This window comes from Parasteatoda tepidariorum, chromosome 8, assembly GCF_982258835.1.
Source record: "Parasteatoda tepidariorum strain Cologne lab strain chromosome 8, Ptep-v5.0, whole genome shotgun sequence".
In the NCBI taxonomy this organism is placed as follows: Eukaryota; Metazoa; Arthropoda; class Arachnida; order Araneae; family Theridiidae; genus Parasteatoda; species Parasteatoda tepidariorum.
This window is the reverse complement of record NC_141762.1, coordinates 111,355,825-111,374,966: the sequence shown is the minus strand read 5'-3', so window position 1 is coordinate 111,374,966 and position 19,142 is coordinate 111,355,825. Positions and strand designations below refer to the sequence as shown.

The window sequence follows — 19,142 nt, the reverse complement described above, 5'->3', positions numbered from 1 at the left end:
AGTTTAAAATAAACTAACCATCTATAATTACCTTAAAAATATCCTGGTACTGTCATCTGGTGTGTAAAATGAGAAATAAAATGTTTTCTGAGCAAAAGAATTGAATTAGTTTTATTCTTACTGGTGCGTTACTACTGAACACTCCAGCCCGAAAATATCACAGGAGCGAGAAATAGAGAGCGAAACATCTCTAATTATCTCTAAACATCTTTAATTATGATAAAACCAGTTTGTTTCTCAAGATAAAGCACACAAAAAAAATATTGGTATTTAAGAGGAAACCCTGCCATGGTGGAAAAAACAGTAAAGAAAGATAAATTGCTTTACTTTGTTGTAAAGCAGATGCGACTTCATCATCGGCAAGTCGAAAAATCATTGCTGTTTTAAAAAACATACAACGCCCTTCCACAAGAGTACTTCAACAATTGAGCAGCGTGGATGACTTCGAAAACTTTCTTACCCTTCTCTCATGTATTTGAAAAGTAAATGCAAAAAAGTAAATTTTCCGATTTAATCAATATCCAACTCATTCGGGAGATATGCTATGTTTTGCCCAGATAAAATTAAATTCTTTCCTTCCCGCACACTGTACAAGTAAGCAACAGCCTTTATTTAGGTACAATCCGTTGCTTAAAGTGCACTATATGAGAACTTTGATATCTTGCCGAACTAGAAAGTGGCAACCAATGTAAAGTTGCAATGAACATGGCATGTGCTGCACAGAGAAGTAGTGGAGATTTTAGCACAAGGAATTGCTTCCAAAAATCTGCATTTCTTCAAATGAAAAAGTATCAAATGAACAAAGTTATGTCGATCTTAGTGATGACAAATGTTGGCTTGTTTCTTTTACTGAATTGTTGATGATAGTTTGATGAAAGCAGAATAAAGAGATGTTGAACACATTGCTAATGAAATAGCTGATAACGATAACAGAGAGGGTAGCCAAATCTTTCAACAAAAAATAAGCACTTTTTAAGCATTCAAAAAATATTTTTAAGCACTATATACATTAACAAAATGCAAAATTGTTTCCCAAGACTTTACAGGATCATGATAAAATAACCATTTTCTGACAAAGAACTCTTTCCTTGATTATATTAGCCATTATAAAAAAAATAGAGATATTTTTCGGTTCAATATCAGACGGTGTTAAATGAAGTCTAAAATTGAGAATATCTTGCAAAATGCAGCAGAGTTGCACATGAGAGTGCAAGAATCTCACCGAACCCAGCTCACGCGCGGAGTCCCAAGCATTTTATCTGACATGTAAATTAATTAGCGCTTTCATACGCTATGGACCGACGGGACCCCAATATAGATTGTGATTAAATGAATTGTGAAAACGTTGAATAGAACAATGTGAAAAAAATGCTTTAACATAATAAGTGGCGGAAATCGACATGGTAAAGAAAAACAATCTCATTTTCGAAAAGGGAAAATAAGCAGCTTTAAGGGCTTTTAAAAAACAAAAATCGAAAATAAGCACCTTTAAGCACTTTTTAGAAACGCTACGCACCATGGATAAAGATGAAGAAAAACTTCTTCCAAATTATACAAAAAAGCGTAAGACACTATTATTGACTTTTTGCAGTTTAATTCAGCTACTGAAACTCCCTTTTCTAATTAATATGAACTAAAAAAACTGCTTTTGAAATTCATTGACAAGAACGAAACATCTATTATGAATTATCTTTTAAGAAAATATATTGTAATAAAATAATTTACAACTTTTTTTCTTAGTATAGTTACAGTAAATACCAAACCATTAAAATCATTAACAATTTATCTTAAAGAGAAAAAAAAATCACTTTTAATCATGCTTTTATTGCAAATTAGAATAGGCTTTTTATTTAAACACTTTCTTCTGTTGCTCCCAGCCCATAAGTAAGAATTTACTATAATTTTAAACTTTATAGTAAATCAAAACAGCATGTTAAGAGTCACTGATTAAAATCACAAACACTCTCTTTTTAATAATAATAATTAAAAAAGTTTAAATCACTAAAGAAAAAAAAAACTTGCTGAGGTAAAGATTTTCATATCAAAGGACCATAATGTTTTATAATATTCACTCATATAAGACATAAAAAAAAAATGATAAAAATAAGCTAGTAATTTACGTGTGTCCATTATTTGTGTTAGGAATCTTATTATATTTATTTCTAATATTCACCTTTTTCTCCATGTGACTAAAGTTCCTTATATTAAGGCGATAATCAGCATATTTTCAACTGAAAGTTATTAATAGTATCCTCCCTAAGCATTCTTAGAAGGGTGGCATACACATTGATCCCTATAAATGCACATTCCTTGCCCTTTTTTTTTTAAAAAAATAAGCCTTTAATTTTAAAACAAACCTTTTTTTTTGTTGGAAAAGGTTGTTTTCTTAACCACCAGTGTTAATGAAAAGTCCACTTCTGATTTATTTAGTTACTGATAATTATTTAACTTTAATTTCATTCTTTCATTTAATAAAATTTTTACGTTGTTTAGTTATATGATAAAAATTTGCAGAATATTTTTGACCCAGTGATATTTACATCTTTTATTTGGGGGGAGGGTATATTAATGAATTTTTCGGGATTTTAAACTTTACTTTTATTTTTCTTTAAATGCACTTTTAAATGTTTTATTTCCTCTTAATTTTCAGTTTGAAATATAAAAAGAGGTTCAAAGTTGTTTACCAACGAATCTTTTTTTTTTTTTTTTAGTTTACTTTTTTTCAAAGAAAGTTTTTACACTTATATTGTCTTAGCTTGCCTTTAATCATTTTTCCATCTCTGTGATAATGAGTGAGAATAATTTTGTAAATACACATAAAATAGTACAAGAGGGTAATTTAAAACTTGAGGATCAAATTCAGTTATTACACAATGTTACATATTTTGATAAATTTTAACGGTAGTAAGCGAATGCTTTTTTAATACTCAAAGTACCATTTTTTTTATGAAACATCCTGTTCTTTGTTATTCCTAGGGAAAACTATGATATTTCTATTAATTATATAAATTTATATATACATTGTCTATGCGTGTAATGCTTTGAATATAATCTATTGATATACAATATCTAATCTTTGAAGCTTAAGAACTAATTAATATTTAACATTAAAAAAGTTAAAATAAAAATCAGGTATCTTTAAAAATAATGATTACACACGTCAGAGTTAGAAGGCCAATTACATACATTATTATTGCACAGATTTATAAAATGCAAATAATTTTCCTTTAATTTTCTGGAATTGGTGAGACAAGAATCAAATACACAAATACAGTAGGGAACCGATTATCCGGAACGATCGGGACCATTGCGATTCCGGATAACTGATTTTTCCGGTTTTCTGAATCGCTACAAAATGCCGTTTTTTTTAATGTTTATAAAACGAAACTAAAAAATTATTTTGAAATAGTTTTAGAAATAAAAAATGATAAATAATAATTCACTTAAGTTTAAATAAGGAAAGAAATTATGAAACAAAAATTATATACAGGCTTCTATATGTTTATTAATATTCGTCTACAAACGGCTTTTGATCCGTCCTCTAAATCAGTTCTTTCGTCAACTCGATACGCTGTACGCTCTAATTAACAAAATGGGCTCAAAATCTTGCAGGAAAAAAAATTTTTTTAATGGAAGAAAATTATTTTTTTGGTTCCAAATTTCATTCCGGTTATCTGATTTCCGGATAAGAAGTTCTGCACTGTATATCCATTTTTAAAAAGAAATAAAGGGGATACTTCCACATTGTGATCTGTTATGCCAACTACAATTGCCAAGGTGCCAAACAGATTTCAAACATGCAAAATTTTAAAAAAAGATTAATAAAAACATGTTAATGTTTGCCTGGGGGTGGCTTAAAGTTCCTTTCTAGTCCCTTTTTGCGATGTTTTTTTTTCTACTTTTTCTTAAAATTTTTAGCTTCTTGTGGATAGCTGCCAAGACTTGGCGTTTATTCTGCCACAGATCATGATACAGAAATCTCCCTTGATCTATTGCACCAACTACAATTGCCAAGTTACCAAATATATTTTAAAATTTTACATTTTTTTTTTAAAAAACATGTTTGCCCAGAGATGGCTTTAAGAAGTAATTTTAAGTTTGAGCATTTAGTTCATGTTTATTACAATATTATTTCATAAAAAAATCTAAAACTTCTATAGAAGACAACATCCATGAAGTGCAACAATTAAGTTTTATGAAATGAGTGGCATTGCAAAAATAAGTTATACCCTTTCAGTTGGTCTGCTTCAGCAATTTTTTCTTTTTTTTAAGTTGCTTCCGGAAATCTTCATATTTTAAGCCATAGTAAATCAGAAAACTGATCATAGAAGTTTAAATGTATCATAGGTCTTATTCTAATACATTTATTAAGGCTCGTACGCACCTTAAAGTCAGCTTATACGCCATTGGCGAATAAGATATTTGTAATGATTAAAAATAACTAATAATGAGGAAACTTACTCAAATAATTATCTTTATCACTCGTATCAGTTCCGCTGATAGATTCTTCTTTATTATTTTCGGTATCCAATACATCTGAAAAAGATAAAAACAAAAATTAAATAATATGAAAGGACATGAATAAATTATATAATACTTAAAATATCATCACTCTCACCAGCCATTTGAATTCTAAATGACACAACATATATAAAACTTTAATTTCTTGATAATTGTAAAAATAGAACTAGATTAAAAACAAACGCCAGACTAGACACTGGTTGGCTTAAATTAGATGCATACAGCCTCCCTTTAAATTGGACCTTGGCATAAATATTTTTAATAAAAACGTTTTAATTTTAGGCTAGAGTTAATAGTAAAATGTCATCCAAGGAAATAAAAGAATAACATTTTACTAGAGATATTAATCACTTCTACGTCTAAATGTAAGCAAAGAAAGTAATAGTAAATGTATGTAATAAAACCAAAACCAACTATGATAAGCTGAGCTTTTTCGAACGAAACGTAGAACACTTTGAGCGTTAACAACAAGTTTTTTCAGTCGTCGTTTTAGAAATAGCGAAAAATAATCAATTTCAAACTCGCAAAAACTTAAACTGGCTCAAACGTTTGAACTGATCATTTCATTACACACTTCCAAAACATGATTTTTTACAATTTTTTATTTTTATTTGAAAGATAAATAAGTTAGCTTAAAATATTTTTATAGCAGGTTTATATATTTTCAGGTATATTTTAAAAAATTTTATAAAACTTTATGGTATTATTTTCAAGGCTTTGGTATTAGAAAGTCAAAAGCTACGTTCATCAGTGCTAAAATGGTGGTCGATGGTGCATTACTCTCCTAGGCCAGAGAGAAGTAAATAAAAATTCTTGAATTAATTTTATTTTTAGAATTGAAAGACTGAAAAAAAAAGCTTATTATTTTTTTTAAATGTGTATCTATTTCCTCTCCTGCTTCTTATATAAGCTTTAATGATTTTGTGGTTGTGTATTTACATTATGTGCTTTAAAGACTCAAAATATATTGGTTTACGAAAATAATTATTTCTTTTTACGCAAAATTTTACTTTTTTTACTAGGTCATGCATTTGATATTTTTGTTCATTGCATTTGAGCTACTATGGTAGATCACGATACGGAAATATCCCCGATTTACTCAATATTTTATTTCTAATCTGAATTCTTTCACTAAAAATGCACTGGAATACTTTTATTTCAAGGAATAATTTATAAATATTTAAATCATACGAAGAAGGAAAATTTTTCCAGGCATGTAATGAACTATTATGTAAAAAAAATGCTTGTATAATCGGAAGGGATAATGTAACATGCAGTTCTCATTCCTGGAATATTTCCATATCGTGATCTGTGGCAGAATAATCGCCAACTCTTGGCAACTTCTATTTTATAAGTTGCCTTCACTCTATAAGTTCTAATATCACTCTTAGCTATTGACTGAAAAATACATCTCTGAAAGGGACCAACAGGAAAGTTATAACTCGTAGCTACCCCCAAGCAAACATCTACATAATATTTTTTTAAAAAATTTGCAAGTTTAAAATCTATTTGGCACCTTGGAGATTGTAGTTTTCGAGACGGATTACGAAACGGAAATATCCCATTGTAGGGGGCTAACTTTAGGGGTGTAACTCGTAACCTCTTCCGGACGCACCTTTCTGAATCAAACATCATTTTTCCCTCTTACTTCAATCAAATTTTGCCAATTTACAGCAGCGCCTATTTCTTACACCATCTCCAGCAATCCCTTTTTGGGCTCAGTCGTTGTTCACATAGAACCCACATTTCTTGTTTTAAAAGAGAATTGACCGGTTAAAAAAAAGGTCTTATATTGGAAATTATTTTACCACAGTTATACAGACATCATAGCGTTTATTAAAGGATTTATTCTACTTAGAAACGAATAGTTTTCTATTTTAAATATGCAATTAATCTAGAAATTGGCTATTATTATTCAGAGCCATCAAGGGTGGGGAAAGTGGGCATCTATGAGATCTCACGCTGGTGATGTTCTAAACATTTTTTTAATGATTAAAATTTTTTAAAATTATGCAGCATTAATAAATTTGAAAATCATATTGATTTATTATAACCATGAAATAGAAAAGTAGGCAATAGTCAAACTTTATAAATCAATATATTTTTATGTAATAAATATAATAATAATTTATTATATAAATATATCTCGCAAATTATAATTATATTATGTATTAAAATTAGATATACTTTATAAATCAAAATTAGAAAATAAGATTTATTAAAAGAATTTTTATATGCTTATTTAATTAATCCTTATATGGCTTATATTTATTTACATGCTTATATGGCCAGTAAATAAAACATTTTTCTAATCGACGCAAATGTTTTTGCATAAAACATGAAAATTAAATGATAGTATACAAAATTTGAAGGACAGAAAAAAAATTACAAATTAAATTTGAGATTTTTTTTCTTCAAAAAATAGAGGTGAAAATCTTAGATCCTAAGCGATTGTATCCTAGGGACACAGAAGAATATATTTTTGTTGAAAGTTTTTTGTTATTACTGATTTATTTTAGCTCAGTTTTTTTAATACAATAAAGCATTACTGTCTTTATTTTAAAATTTTCATACTTTGATCATTACGGTGTCTTAATTTTATTTCGATTACAGTGACTCACATTTTTTACAACTATTCTAAAATATATTTTAATGACCAGAATTAAATTAGGTCAGAATGATTTTTGAAGCAACATCTTCATTTATCATATTATTGACATATTTATGACGTATTTATATAAATTTAAAAAATTCTCTTTTTAAAGCAATCAATTCTGAAATTAATGTGAATCACTTTAGCAGACAAAAATGCAAATTAAAATATTTTTATTAATGAAAAGAAAAAAAACTAATTTCGTAACTTAATTGACAAATTTATTAAAAATGAATTTTTTTTATACAGTTTTTATTAATTCACTTTTGGATCTGAGAAGGGGAAATTTTATACCACTTTCCAACTAACCAGATAACCTAGATTTCTTTATGCAGCCTGGTAACAATGAAGGTTTCTATTATATCATAACTACAGGAAGATTTTTATCACTAAATAGAATTTTTCATTAATTCAAATTTTCGATCACTTAGGTGCCCTTATTTCAACTGCAGTTCTGTGTCTGGGAAAAATATAACTTTTATCTTCTCCTGAGCATCTCAAGTAAAATTTCTCCCTACAATTTATCATTATTGAATATTTTGACCACTTTTTGACTAGCTAGTGTGTTTAAATTTTAACTGGAGTACCTTTACTTTAGATACCTTTATTTAATTTTCATGGTTTTTATTTACTCAACAATGCAATATATTTTAAAATATAAAGTACAAGATTGTCATTCAATTAATCAATTATTTCTGATAAAATCTCAATTTATTTCTGATAAAAACAATTTAGCGACCAAAACAATTTGATATCAAAACAAAATATCAAAACAACTTTGCGACCAACATTTTAAAAAAGGTCATTTTAGTACTGCACGGTTTCTTGCTTAGATTATCTTTTCTTGCTTAGATTAAATATCTTTCTTTTTAAGTAAATTGTGGTTTCTTGTAACTGAAAATTTAAGCAATTTGTCTTGACAGAAAATGTGATTAATCTATTAATATCAATTATGTTTAATAACTTTATTTCTTTTGTTTCAGATTGAAATGTTATGTTTTGGGAAATATCTGGATTTTTGTTTCTGAAGCACATAACAGACCTATAAAACATTGTAATTGCAGGAAAACACAACAGTTATGACATTAGGAACTGTTGTCATAGGTGAGTATAATGAGTATACCCTCAGAGTCAGCCAGTATTATGCAAAAGTGTGCTTTTCACATTATTCTATTCAGCGTTTTAAAAATTCATTTGACCATGATCCATTTTGGCTTACATTCGGTCCGTAGCGTTTAAAAGTGTAAATCATTTTGCATGTTTGATGAAATACTTTAGATTCCGCAGGTGGTCCTTCTGAGCTGGGTTTGGTGTGATTATTGCACTCGCATGTGCAACTCTGCTGCATTTTGAAAGATATTCTTAATTTAAAGCTCCATTTTCCACCCTCTGATATCAAACCGAAAAATCTTTCGATCTTCTCATAGCGTCTAATGGAATCAAGAAAAGAGTTCTCTGTCAGAAACTGGTTATTTTATCATGATCATGTAAAGTCTTTGAAAATTATTTTGCATTTTGCTGATCTATTAAGTGCTTAAAAATATTTTTTGAGAACTTAAAAAGTACTTTAAAGGTGTTTATTTTTTGTTGAAAGATTTGGCTATGCACTTGATAGAGGTTTTTAATTATTTCTTTTGCTACAGTTTGTTAATCATTGTTACATGTTTGTTATTCATTGTTAGATTATTGCATTCATGTGTGCAACTCTGCTGCATTTTGCAAGATATTCATTTCGAGCTTCATTTTCTACCCTCTGATATCGAACCGAAAAATCTCTCGATCTTCTTATAGTGTCTAATGGAATCAAGAAAAGAGTTCTTTGTTAGAAACTGGTTATTTTATCATGACCATGTGAAGTCTTTGAAAATTATTTTGCATTTTGTTAATGTATATAGTGCTTAAAAAGATTTTTTGAGTGCTTAAAAGGTATTTAAAAGGTGTTTATTTTTTGTTGAAAGATTTGGCTACGCAGCCTGATAAATTTTTTTAGTAATTTATTTTGCTACAGTTTGTTAATCATTGTTACTCTAATTAACAGATTGTTGCAATGCCAAAAAAAAAAAAAAAAAATGTGTAATCTGTTAACTGATTGATGAGTGTTTCTTCATTTTTTTTTCATTGTGAGTCTTGAGTGAAAAACATAAAGTATGAGTCAATTATTATTTATTAAGTTCAAACCATGCAATGATTTTTCTCCGTAAGTAGTTTTATTAATACTTGTTTTGTATATGTTTCATTCAGACTTTTTAACTCATAAGATAACAAAATAATTTCATTTCGAAAATGTAATTTAAATCAAATTAGTATTTTTTATAATTTAACGATCTTTTGTGTCAATGCTTTGTAATTGTAATTATATGATAAGAAATATATATTTCTTTTTTTAAAAGCAAATGAGATAATCTAAACAAAATTTTTGCAAATTTTTTTGCAATTGTAAAAAGATCGGACTTAAAAAAATTGAATAAATTAAATTGTAATTGAAAGTATTTGAGATGTATAAAAGGAATATAAATTTTAAAAACAATTGGTAAATTTCCATTATTAAGCATAAAAAAATTAATTTATATTCGAAAACAGAGAAAAACTTAATTTTTGTTTTATCACATTTGAATGGGAAATTTTTTATTCTAACACTCAAATCAGCCATCTCAAGAACATTTAAGCATATTCATATCTCTAGCTCGGGAGGGTCATTCTTCTTTTTATTTTCTTTTTTTGCCAACTCTAGTGGTCAGGGAGCTGACCTCACATCAAAAAAGTCATAAGTTCGAATCCTGGACAAGGCCTTTGTTTTGTTAACTATGCCAGTGGCCTCCCAAGTCAAAGGACCCTATGTAATTTTCCTCCCTCTCTTTGGCCCTGTTTAAGTATATTGGATTTTTATCAAACTTATATATTTTTATTTTTATCGATTTTAAATCTTTAATAATTTTGAACGTCTGTTAACACCATTTATGTCCATTTTAGGGGTCTGTCTAGGTTTTTCTGAGAGGTACCTATTTTGTGGAAATGTAGACATAATTTGTGAAAATTAAAAATTATATTAAAAGTCAACAAAAAAATATGGATATATCGTTTCTTACGGGATACAAAAGTAATATTTTAAGAAAAAGTATTTTGTGAAGGTATTCTTTTTGCTAACACCATTTTATTTGCGATTTTAGGGGTCTGTCTAGGTTTTTCTGAGAGGTACCTATTTTGTGAAAATGTAGACATAATTTGTGAAAGTTAAAAATTATATTAAAAAATCAACACAAAAATATAGATTTATCGTTTCTTATGGGATAAGAAAAATAATATTTTAAGAAAAAGTATTTTGTGCAACTACCGTTTTTCCTAAAGTTGAATTTGTGAAGGTACCGCTAAATGGTAGTAAATTTTGCCTTGACAGACCCCTGCATTTACTATGATTTTCACTAAAAAATTAATGAAGCTTTTTGATATTTAGTTGTAAAAACCCTTCAAACTTTTGTATCAAGAATACCGACCCAATGCAGTATAGAAGAAATGCATTAGTGATTGTTAGAATTTAAATGTTTATTTATGATAAATGTTTATTTATGAATATTTTTTATTAAATTTCAGGTGGAGGTAGTGGTTTTATTGGTCGTGCAATTGCCAGGAATTTGAGTAAAATTGGTTACGATGTTCTTACTGTATCAAGGCAGCCAAAACTGAATTCTATTTCATGGGTAAGTGAATTGGGATTTGAAAAATTAAAATGAATGGATTTTGTCTGTTAGTTTATTAGAAGTCTTTAATGTCATGAAAATTATTTGATCTTTTTCTTTCCCCATATTTTATCAATTCTTATTCTTGGTTTCATAGCTGTTGACAGTTTTGGTTACATGTAAGATTTAAATCTATTGTTTTTTTAAATAAATCTCTAAAGTAAAAAAGATGATGATTCTGATAATTTTTTTTATGCCTTTTGAGAGATTTTGAGTAGTCAGGAAAAAATAGAATCTGTTATGTACGCTTGGTTAAAAAAAAAACAAATCCGACTGTTGAAATAGTATATTTTTTTATCAAAACTTATAAGATATTTTCTTTAAATTTCCACTTTACTGGCAGGGTTCGTGATTATTTTGATTTAAATCGGATTTTTTTGATTTAAATCAGATTTTTTTGATTTTTATTCAAATACACTATGAGAGCTTTAATTTATGATTAAAAAAACCTTATAAATGTTTAATCAAAATTAAATTAATATTTAAACTATATTATAACAATATTTTAGAAGCTCTAACTTACTGAAATAATTTTTCATTATAATGCATAGTGACCATTTTGATACAAAGGCATGATTGAAATTAAAAGTCAAGATAAAATAGATAATTTAAAGAATACTACTTTAACTAGTAACACAAAGTTTCAATTAGCACACCATAATTTTAATTTAAAATTGTGATCTCTTTTTTTTTTCTCATGATTTATAAAATGGCAAAATAAATGCTACAGATTGTGTTTATAAATGGTTGTCATTCATCAAAAAATAAATATTCAATCTATATATTTTTATGTTAAAATATTCATTTTTAATCCTATATCAAAATACATAAGTTAAGCTAAAAAACATTTTAAAAGAATTTATGAACTCATTGGAATTTTTTTTCACAAAAGAAAATCTGATAATTTCAAAGATACCGTAAACATATTATGAGAAAAAAAAATACCTGTTAATAACCCTACTGCTTCAAATAGACTTTGAAAGGGATATCAGGAAATCACTATATCAGGAAAAAAATATCTGAACTCAGTTTTCTTTTTTTTCTTTTTTCTATTTTTGGCATGTTAACGTAATTTCTTTTTAATATAACCTCTAGCTTTAGAAATATAGAAATTTGCATCAATAAACTATAATGTAGATTTGAATTCCATGCTTTTTTAATCAAAAGGTAGAATTTTAATTAACATTTGCTTTTTTTCTTTTTGAAAAAAAGTTTATTTACTTTCTACAGCTATGCAAGTCTATATTAAAACAGCATTAAATATTTACTTTAATCTGCACTTTCAATGTTAAGAATCAAAAGATTTTTAAACATGTAATTTCAAATGTGCTTAACACACACCAAGAAAGAAAGTAATTTTGTTAACTAAAATTAATTAATGCAGCAATTTATTTAAAACAAATTTTGAAACTAAGAAAAGAAAATAATAAAAGTATCAATAATTTAAAGCACGGTTTTTTAACTTTTAAAATCAATATAATATATATATTAAAAGCAGTTGATTTAAATCAATGATTTTTTTAATAAAATCATTTGATTTTAATCATGATTTAAATCAAGCTGATTTGAATCAATGAACCCTGTTTACTGGCATAAGAAAATTCAGCTATTTCATTTATTTTTTGAAAAATAACCATCGCCTAAAATAATTAAAAAAAAAACAATTAGCTATGGTTGTTGGCTTTGCATTTGTGACTTTATAGTTTGTGTGGGAAAAAATAGAAAAACTCCTACTCCAATCAATGCACAAGTGAGGAAAAAAATATACAAGCAACTACTGTTACTTTCCTTTCTTAAATCTTATATTTGCTGTCAGAATGCATTTATATTAAAAATTAATTCTTTCTTAAATTATATAGTATCACAAGACTTTACTAATCACTTTAAGTTTTTCTAATATCGTAATTTATTAAAACATATTTTGGTATTATATTACATATAAATATATTAAAATTCTTTGTGTGAGATTTTCGTAATCTTCTACATTGAATTGATGCAGACAAGGCATAAAGTAGTGAATCAAGTTTTGCTACACAAGTAACTCAATAATATAATCACATACATTTGGACTATGTCTCATAAAAATAAGTTGGAATGTGAGCTGATTTGAAATAAGTAATTGTTTGTTGGCAATGTTACTTCAATCCAATCTCAAACAGAGTAATCTTTTTTCTAAAAAAAAAAGCATTGCACATCTTTATCTGTATTCCAGTAAATATTATCTCTGAAACATTGACCAAAACCTATCCTAGCTTCTTAATAACAGGCATTGCCTTTAAAATTGTGCTGAACATGTTACAATTTTCTGCTTGTAAAGGTAGAAGAAGGATAATTTTGTAACAGTGTTACATTTTTGCTACACTAAAATTGTTCAAGTCATCTACATTCCTATAGTTTTAATGATGTAGTAAACTCAGTGGTATTATTTTCTCTGCTTTCTTGATTTATTCTTTTTAGTTACGTTATTGCAAATTAACAATGACAGAATAAGCTTTTTACTTGGGTCTACATTTACATGTGCAAGATAAGGCTTGTAGGAAAACATAGAATCTTTTGTTTTAAAAAATAATAGAGATAAACTGTTTCAAAAATGTAAATTGTTTTGTTTATTTAAAGAAATTTTGATCTGTTTAAGAATTCAATATAAAAATTTTTTTTGAAACTGGTAACTAAATGTCATTTACAAAAAGTTTTTTTCTGGGAAAAGAAAATACATTTACATAAAATACCTTTTGTTTTTAAATAACATTTAAGTTTTATTCTCAAAGAAAAGTAAAACCTTTTTATTGCCTGAATAGAAAGGGAAAAATAAATAAATAATTGGAAACTCCGATTGAATTAGAATAGTCCTGAAAGGATAACTAAACTATTCAATTTCAGAGTATGAGTTCTGAAGTGAATATAAAATTATGATATTATTTGTTAAGTTTATAGAGGGTTACCACTCTACAGGTAAACCTGGAAAATGCAGGGAATTTTGATTTTTTCTTTACAAACTGGGAAAATACTGGGAATTTTGTTTCTTATTTTTGTCTTTTAAAAAATGGTGATTACTCAAAGAGTAACGTGTAGCACAACTACCACTATAAATATTAAATGTCGATTCCCTAGTATATAAGACATGTTAACTTGATTCTATCATGAGATACCTTTTGATAGATGAAGGTTGAGATAGTCGATAATCCCTTCAATTCTACGGGATATTTAACCATAATGTTTCAGCTATACTATACTATTTCATTTACTATTTAAATATGTTCAGCTGCTCCCTTTTTTTTCCTCTAAGTTTTTAGATCAATTAAAACTAATAAATATAGTTAACCCTATATAACAAGAGAACAGTATTCCTCTGAATGTATTGTATTATAATATGTACAGGGAATTTTTCTTTCTCCAGATTTGAGGAACAAACTTTTTATATAAAGCCATGAATCTTGTGAAATACACATGTGCTCTCCATTTCAGAAATGGAGAATTGCAGAATTTTTATGTATTGTTGCTTCATGCAGAAATGATCATCAGTCTTATCAAATGCCCAGTATAGAAATTTAGTAATTTTAAGGATTATAAAAATAAGCAGATTGCTTGCCAATTTGCAAATTGTTTACACCTGTATGTGCAATTTGTAATGTGAGCTTTTAACATTCTTTTCTGTCAAGATTTTTTTAAAGAACAAGAATCGTAGGCTTGACTGATTCAAATTAAGCTATTTCTTTTTAAAATATAATTTTATATCATGTTCATAAATATATTTATTTTAAATAAAATTTAGTGAAAAAAACAAACAAATTTTCTTATAAATTTTTTTTCTATTTAGAGTTTAATTGTTATTGTAAACCTACAGGGCTGTCTTAATCGAATGTAGAGCCCCCGGGCAAAGAAATGCTTTGGGTCCTTATAACATGTCATACTGCTTAAAATCAAACTAAAAATTTTCACATAAAATAAAGCATTTTTAACATGCAATAATTTTTACAAATTTAAATACATTTTGATTTAAATATGTTTTTAGTAGACCCCCCCAAAAAAACTGAATTCACGTAAAAATTTCATTGGAATGTAGAAAAGTAGATTTGGGTTGCCTTTTTAAGTTTACCTGGTGATAAACTATTCAAATTATTGTTGTTTGCAAGATAATCAATCACTATTTGTAGAAAGAAAAGCAAAATACACACTTTATACAATATAATATATTTATTTTAAAAAATATATAAGGTAATTTTGTTTAATCTTAGTTTTTTTTTAAATACAATTTATTAAAAGTAAGATTCTCAAGGGCCCCCTGAGTGCCTGGGGCCCTCAGGCACTGCCCGGGTGTGCCCATGCCTAAAAACGGTTCTGTAAACCTATATTACTTATAATCAATAATATGTAATTTTTAAATGTTCACTTCTCATTGTACCTGTTAAAAAATATCTATGTGAAATAAATTGGTCTAGAAAATTGTTTAAAGTAGTGGTTAGAGTGAGATATATCTAGATGTTTTAAGATAAGATATCAATAAATATGTAATTCAAAGTAAATTTTCATGGTTGAAAAATAACTTATGAATATTTTCATAACTTTTTGCTTATTTCGTCATGTCTCAAGAACTTTTTAAATAACTCAAAAAAAAATTATAGCAGTGGTATTAAATTGATATTGTACGAACCATTTTATCGTTTTGTGTCCTGAGGCCGAAAAGTCACATCTGTAATGTACAGTGTGCAAAAAAAAAGTAAATAAATAATAATAACAAGCAGACCACCCTAAATAACTTTTATATAACGATCTAATCTTCATGTTTTAGGATTCAATCTTAATAGTTCAAGGGGGTGACCTCAAATATACTAATTCATTAGTGCAAACGACATTTTAAGTTATGAAATCAGACACAAAAGCAACTTTTGCTGAATGAACATACTTCTTTATGGGCGGATTCGGAATTCTGACCCCAAAAGTATTGAGGGTAACCGCAATCTTTCAAATAGGGTCCCAATATTTTGGTCAGGAGAGAGGTACAAAATTTTGACCCCTTAATGTTAATGTAGAAAAATTTTTAAGCAAATAAAAAAAATTTTGAGCACAATTATTAAATTTCACTTTCCAAAGATAAACTCAAGTAAAAAAAAAAGAAAAAGATGAAAAAATGCTTTAATAATTTATTTTTTTATTAATTAAAACTTGAAAATTTTGAATTGTTAAGTATATTAATATTTACGGTGTTTTAGCATAATTTTAAATGACAAAATATAAAATTTAAGCAGAATTTATCACATAGTTTTTGTGTTGTAAAATTTAATCTTTATCTCAAAAGTTATTGAGGGTGTCATTTTTATTTTTGAAAAGCATGATTGATTAGGAGGAAATTTACTGATTTATTTTATTTTCAGAATGATGTGACAAAGGAGGGTTTGCCAAAATCTTGCGTAGCTGTCATTAATGTGGCTGGGCAGAATATATTAGATGCTAAACGAAGGTATTCTTCTCTTTAATGTGATGTGAATTGATTCATTCTCTACCATTTTTTCCATACTTGTAATTTATATTCTGTTATACAAAGACAAAACATTATTATTTTGTTATTTAACAAATGAAGCACACAGGGAAAATTAGTAACATTTTTCTAATGATATGATTTTTAAATTCATTCACTTGAAAAACCTTGAAAGTCCTTGAATTTTGTTGAAAAAAAAATCATGGTCCTGAAAAGTCCTTCAACGCTTGAAGTGAAAAGAGGTTAAAGAAGATGCAAAATTTTTCTCTCTAGATTTTTCACACCTGTTTATTGTTCATCTCTGATGTTTAGAAAGCTTACATTTCAAGCAAATTTTAGTTTTTGTAGTCATAGTTTTCGTAAGATATACGGTGTTTCATCGATTCAGAAATATGTTCAATGTGTTAAATTCATTATTACGACAGGTTAATATTGTTATCCTATTTGTTCTTTTTAAGAATCAGATTTTTACATTTAGTTTTTACTGCTAATAAATAAAATTTAGTTCTCCAGATTTCTTGGATTATGAATATACATCTTGATTCACATTAAACAGATTCTTGATTTACGAACTCATATAAAATGTTCTTCGAATTGCGACACAAATTAAAGCGATTAAGGTATCACATATCTAATATTGCTTTAAAGTGATTTGCAAATTACTCATCAAAATTCTTTTGAAGGTATTTTATAAATCACACACCATGATTCACATTAAAGTGATTTATCAATCACACCAGGATTTTAAGTTATTTCTGAATCATATAACATGATATGTAAGTAACTTCAGAATCATGCATCACAATTCTCATTAGTAGTTTACAAATCACACATTGGGAATGGCATTAGAAAAATGATTTATGACTTACACATTGTTGTTCTAAATGAAGCTCTTTTCGAATCACACTCTTCAATGATAGATATAGTATAACCACCCGCGCTCGGCTGACGATGGATGTTTTAAACCTCTGCCTCAATTTTGATAAAAAAATCTCTGCAAGTAGTATAAAAAGCAATAAAACGGAAAAAATAGAATTAAATGATTTGAACAATTTATAGAAAAACAAAGTTCCTAATCTACAAATTTCTTGTCAAGCCAGTCTTGACATACGCTTCTGAAGTTTGGACAATGACAAAACTGGAAGAAAATCATATCACAATATTTGAGAGAATGATTTTGCGGAGTATACTTGGTGGTGTAAATGAAAACAATAACTGGAGAAGGAAATTTAACTTTGAACTGTACAAGATTTATAAACAATCGGATTTTATTAAATACATAAAAATAAATAGAATGAATTGGATGGATCATTTAATCCTCCCCAGCTGTAAAATGACTTTTGATTTGAATTAGCTCTTTATAAAATAGTTCGATTTATTATAAATTTGTTTTTGGTTTGAAGTTTCCTATGGGAAAAAAAATTCATTTTCTTCCATTCATTGCTGTAAAACGACTCTGATTTGAATTAGCTCTTTATAAAATAGTTGGATTCATTATAAATTTGTTTTTGGTTTGAAGTTTCCTATGGGGAAAAAAATTCATTTTCTTCCATTCATTGCTGTAAAACGACTCTGATTTGAATTAGCTCTTTATAAAATAGTTCGATTTATTATAAATTTGTTTTTGGTTTGAAGTTTCCTATGGGAAAAAAAATTCATTTTCTTCCATTCATTGCTGTAAAACGACTCTGATTTGAATTAGCTCTTTATAAAATAGTTGGATTCATTATAAATTTGTTTTTGATTTGAAGTTTTTTATGGCAAAAAATTAATCTTAAATTGTTAGGATGGATGCAGATGTTTGAAATTTGGCTAATACTTTTGACATTTAGCTAATTTTCTGGCCAATAATTTAAAGTGCATAGTGTAGGCCCTCTAGTATTAATTTTATTTAAGAAAATTTTTTCCAAATTACGGTTGAAACTTTTTATGTAATTTGTTTTGTAATTCTAATTGAAATTCTGTTTTTAATGTGACTGAATAAAATATAGTAAATTCTAAAAGGATGTAGTTTGTTTCAACCTTATGTTGGAATAATTTTTTACACATGAGATTTGAAATCTTTTGTAATTGAAATATGTTTTTTACATGGTTTGGTAAAATACAGTCAATCCTAAATTAATATAGTTTATTTCTCTTCCTGTATTAATATTGTTTGAGATAATTTTGTTTCCATTTGAGGATTAAAAGCTTTTATAGAATTTCCTTGTAATTATAATTGAAATTCTGTTTTAATATGGGTAAAAACACAAAAGGCAAATTAAACTTTAAGATTCTGTTTTAAATGGGTATACAGTCAAACCCCGCTATAGTGAGCCTTCAAGGGACTGAAATTTCGGTTCACTATAACCGGGAGTTCACTATATCCATTCCGCAAACAATTTTAACTAATGGCTCTGAACTCCTTTTTATTATACATTATTTAAATAAATGACCAATAAAATTAAGTACAAAAATGTCTGAAAAATAATACGTAGTAACAAAAAATGTGGTAACTTGCTTTTATTTTTTATTACTCTTCGTCTTGTGTACACAAGAAATTAGTAATCCTTAGCTAATGCAGGGAAAAATTTGTCCATATGTCTGCCTTTCTTTAGGGATGGAAAAGTGAAATAAAAGAAGTAAACAAAAAAAACAAAAACAAAAAATGCTTATCGCTACATTCCACTGTATAGATGGTTTTAAAAATCAGTATAAGTATTTATTTTGAAGTAGACATTTCAAAATTATTAAAAAAAAATCAGTTGAAGACAGAAAA

General features: G+C 27.3%; 2 protein-coding genes across 10 annotated transcripts in view; one reads left to right on the top strand and one right to left on the bottom strand.

The window, feature by feature from the left end:
* LOC107445964 (serine/threonine-protein phosphatase 4 regulatory subunit 1) overlaps positions 1–5,018 on the bottom strand; it is a 99,066-nt gene extending 94,048 nt beyond the window's left edge. The window contains exons 1-2 of the mRNA XM_087149336.1: positions 4,619–5,018; positions 4,462–4,536 (exon numbers count right to left, since the gene is read on the bottom strand). Of these exons, the coding sequence (XP_087005462.1) occupies positions 4,462–4,536; positions 4,619–4,625 (82 nt within the window). The 5' untranslated portion in view covers positions 4,626–5,018. The remainder of the gene's footprint in view (positions 1–4,461; positions 4,537–4,618) is intronic.
* A 163-nt stretch (positions 5,019–5,181) lies between these two features.
* Positions 5,182–19,142, top strand: part of LOC107445965 (epimerase family protein SDR39U1) — a 33,390-nt gene continuing 19,429 nt past the window's right edge. For 2 of the 9 annotated variants that reach the window (XM_016060482.5, XM_087149343.1), the window contains exons 1-4: positions 5,182–5,320; positions 8,158–8,278; positions 10,763–10,869; positions 16,281–16,366. In XM_016060482.5, the coding sequence (XP_015915968.1) occupies positions 8,254–8,278; positions 10,763–10,869; positions 16,281–16,366 (218 nt within the window). In that variant the 5' untranslated portion in view covers positions 5,182–5,320; positions 8,158–8,253. Of the gene's footprint in view, positions 5,544–7,605; positions 7,676–8,157; positions 8,279–10,762; positions 10,870–16,280; positions 16,367–19,142 lie in introns of those variants that run through there. The other 7 variants (XM_087149340.1, XM_016060484.4, XM_016060486.4 and 4 more) reach the window with 7 other exon arrangements.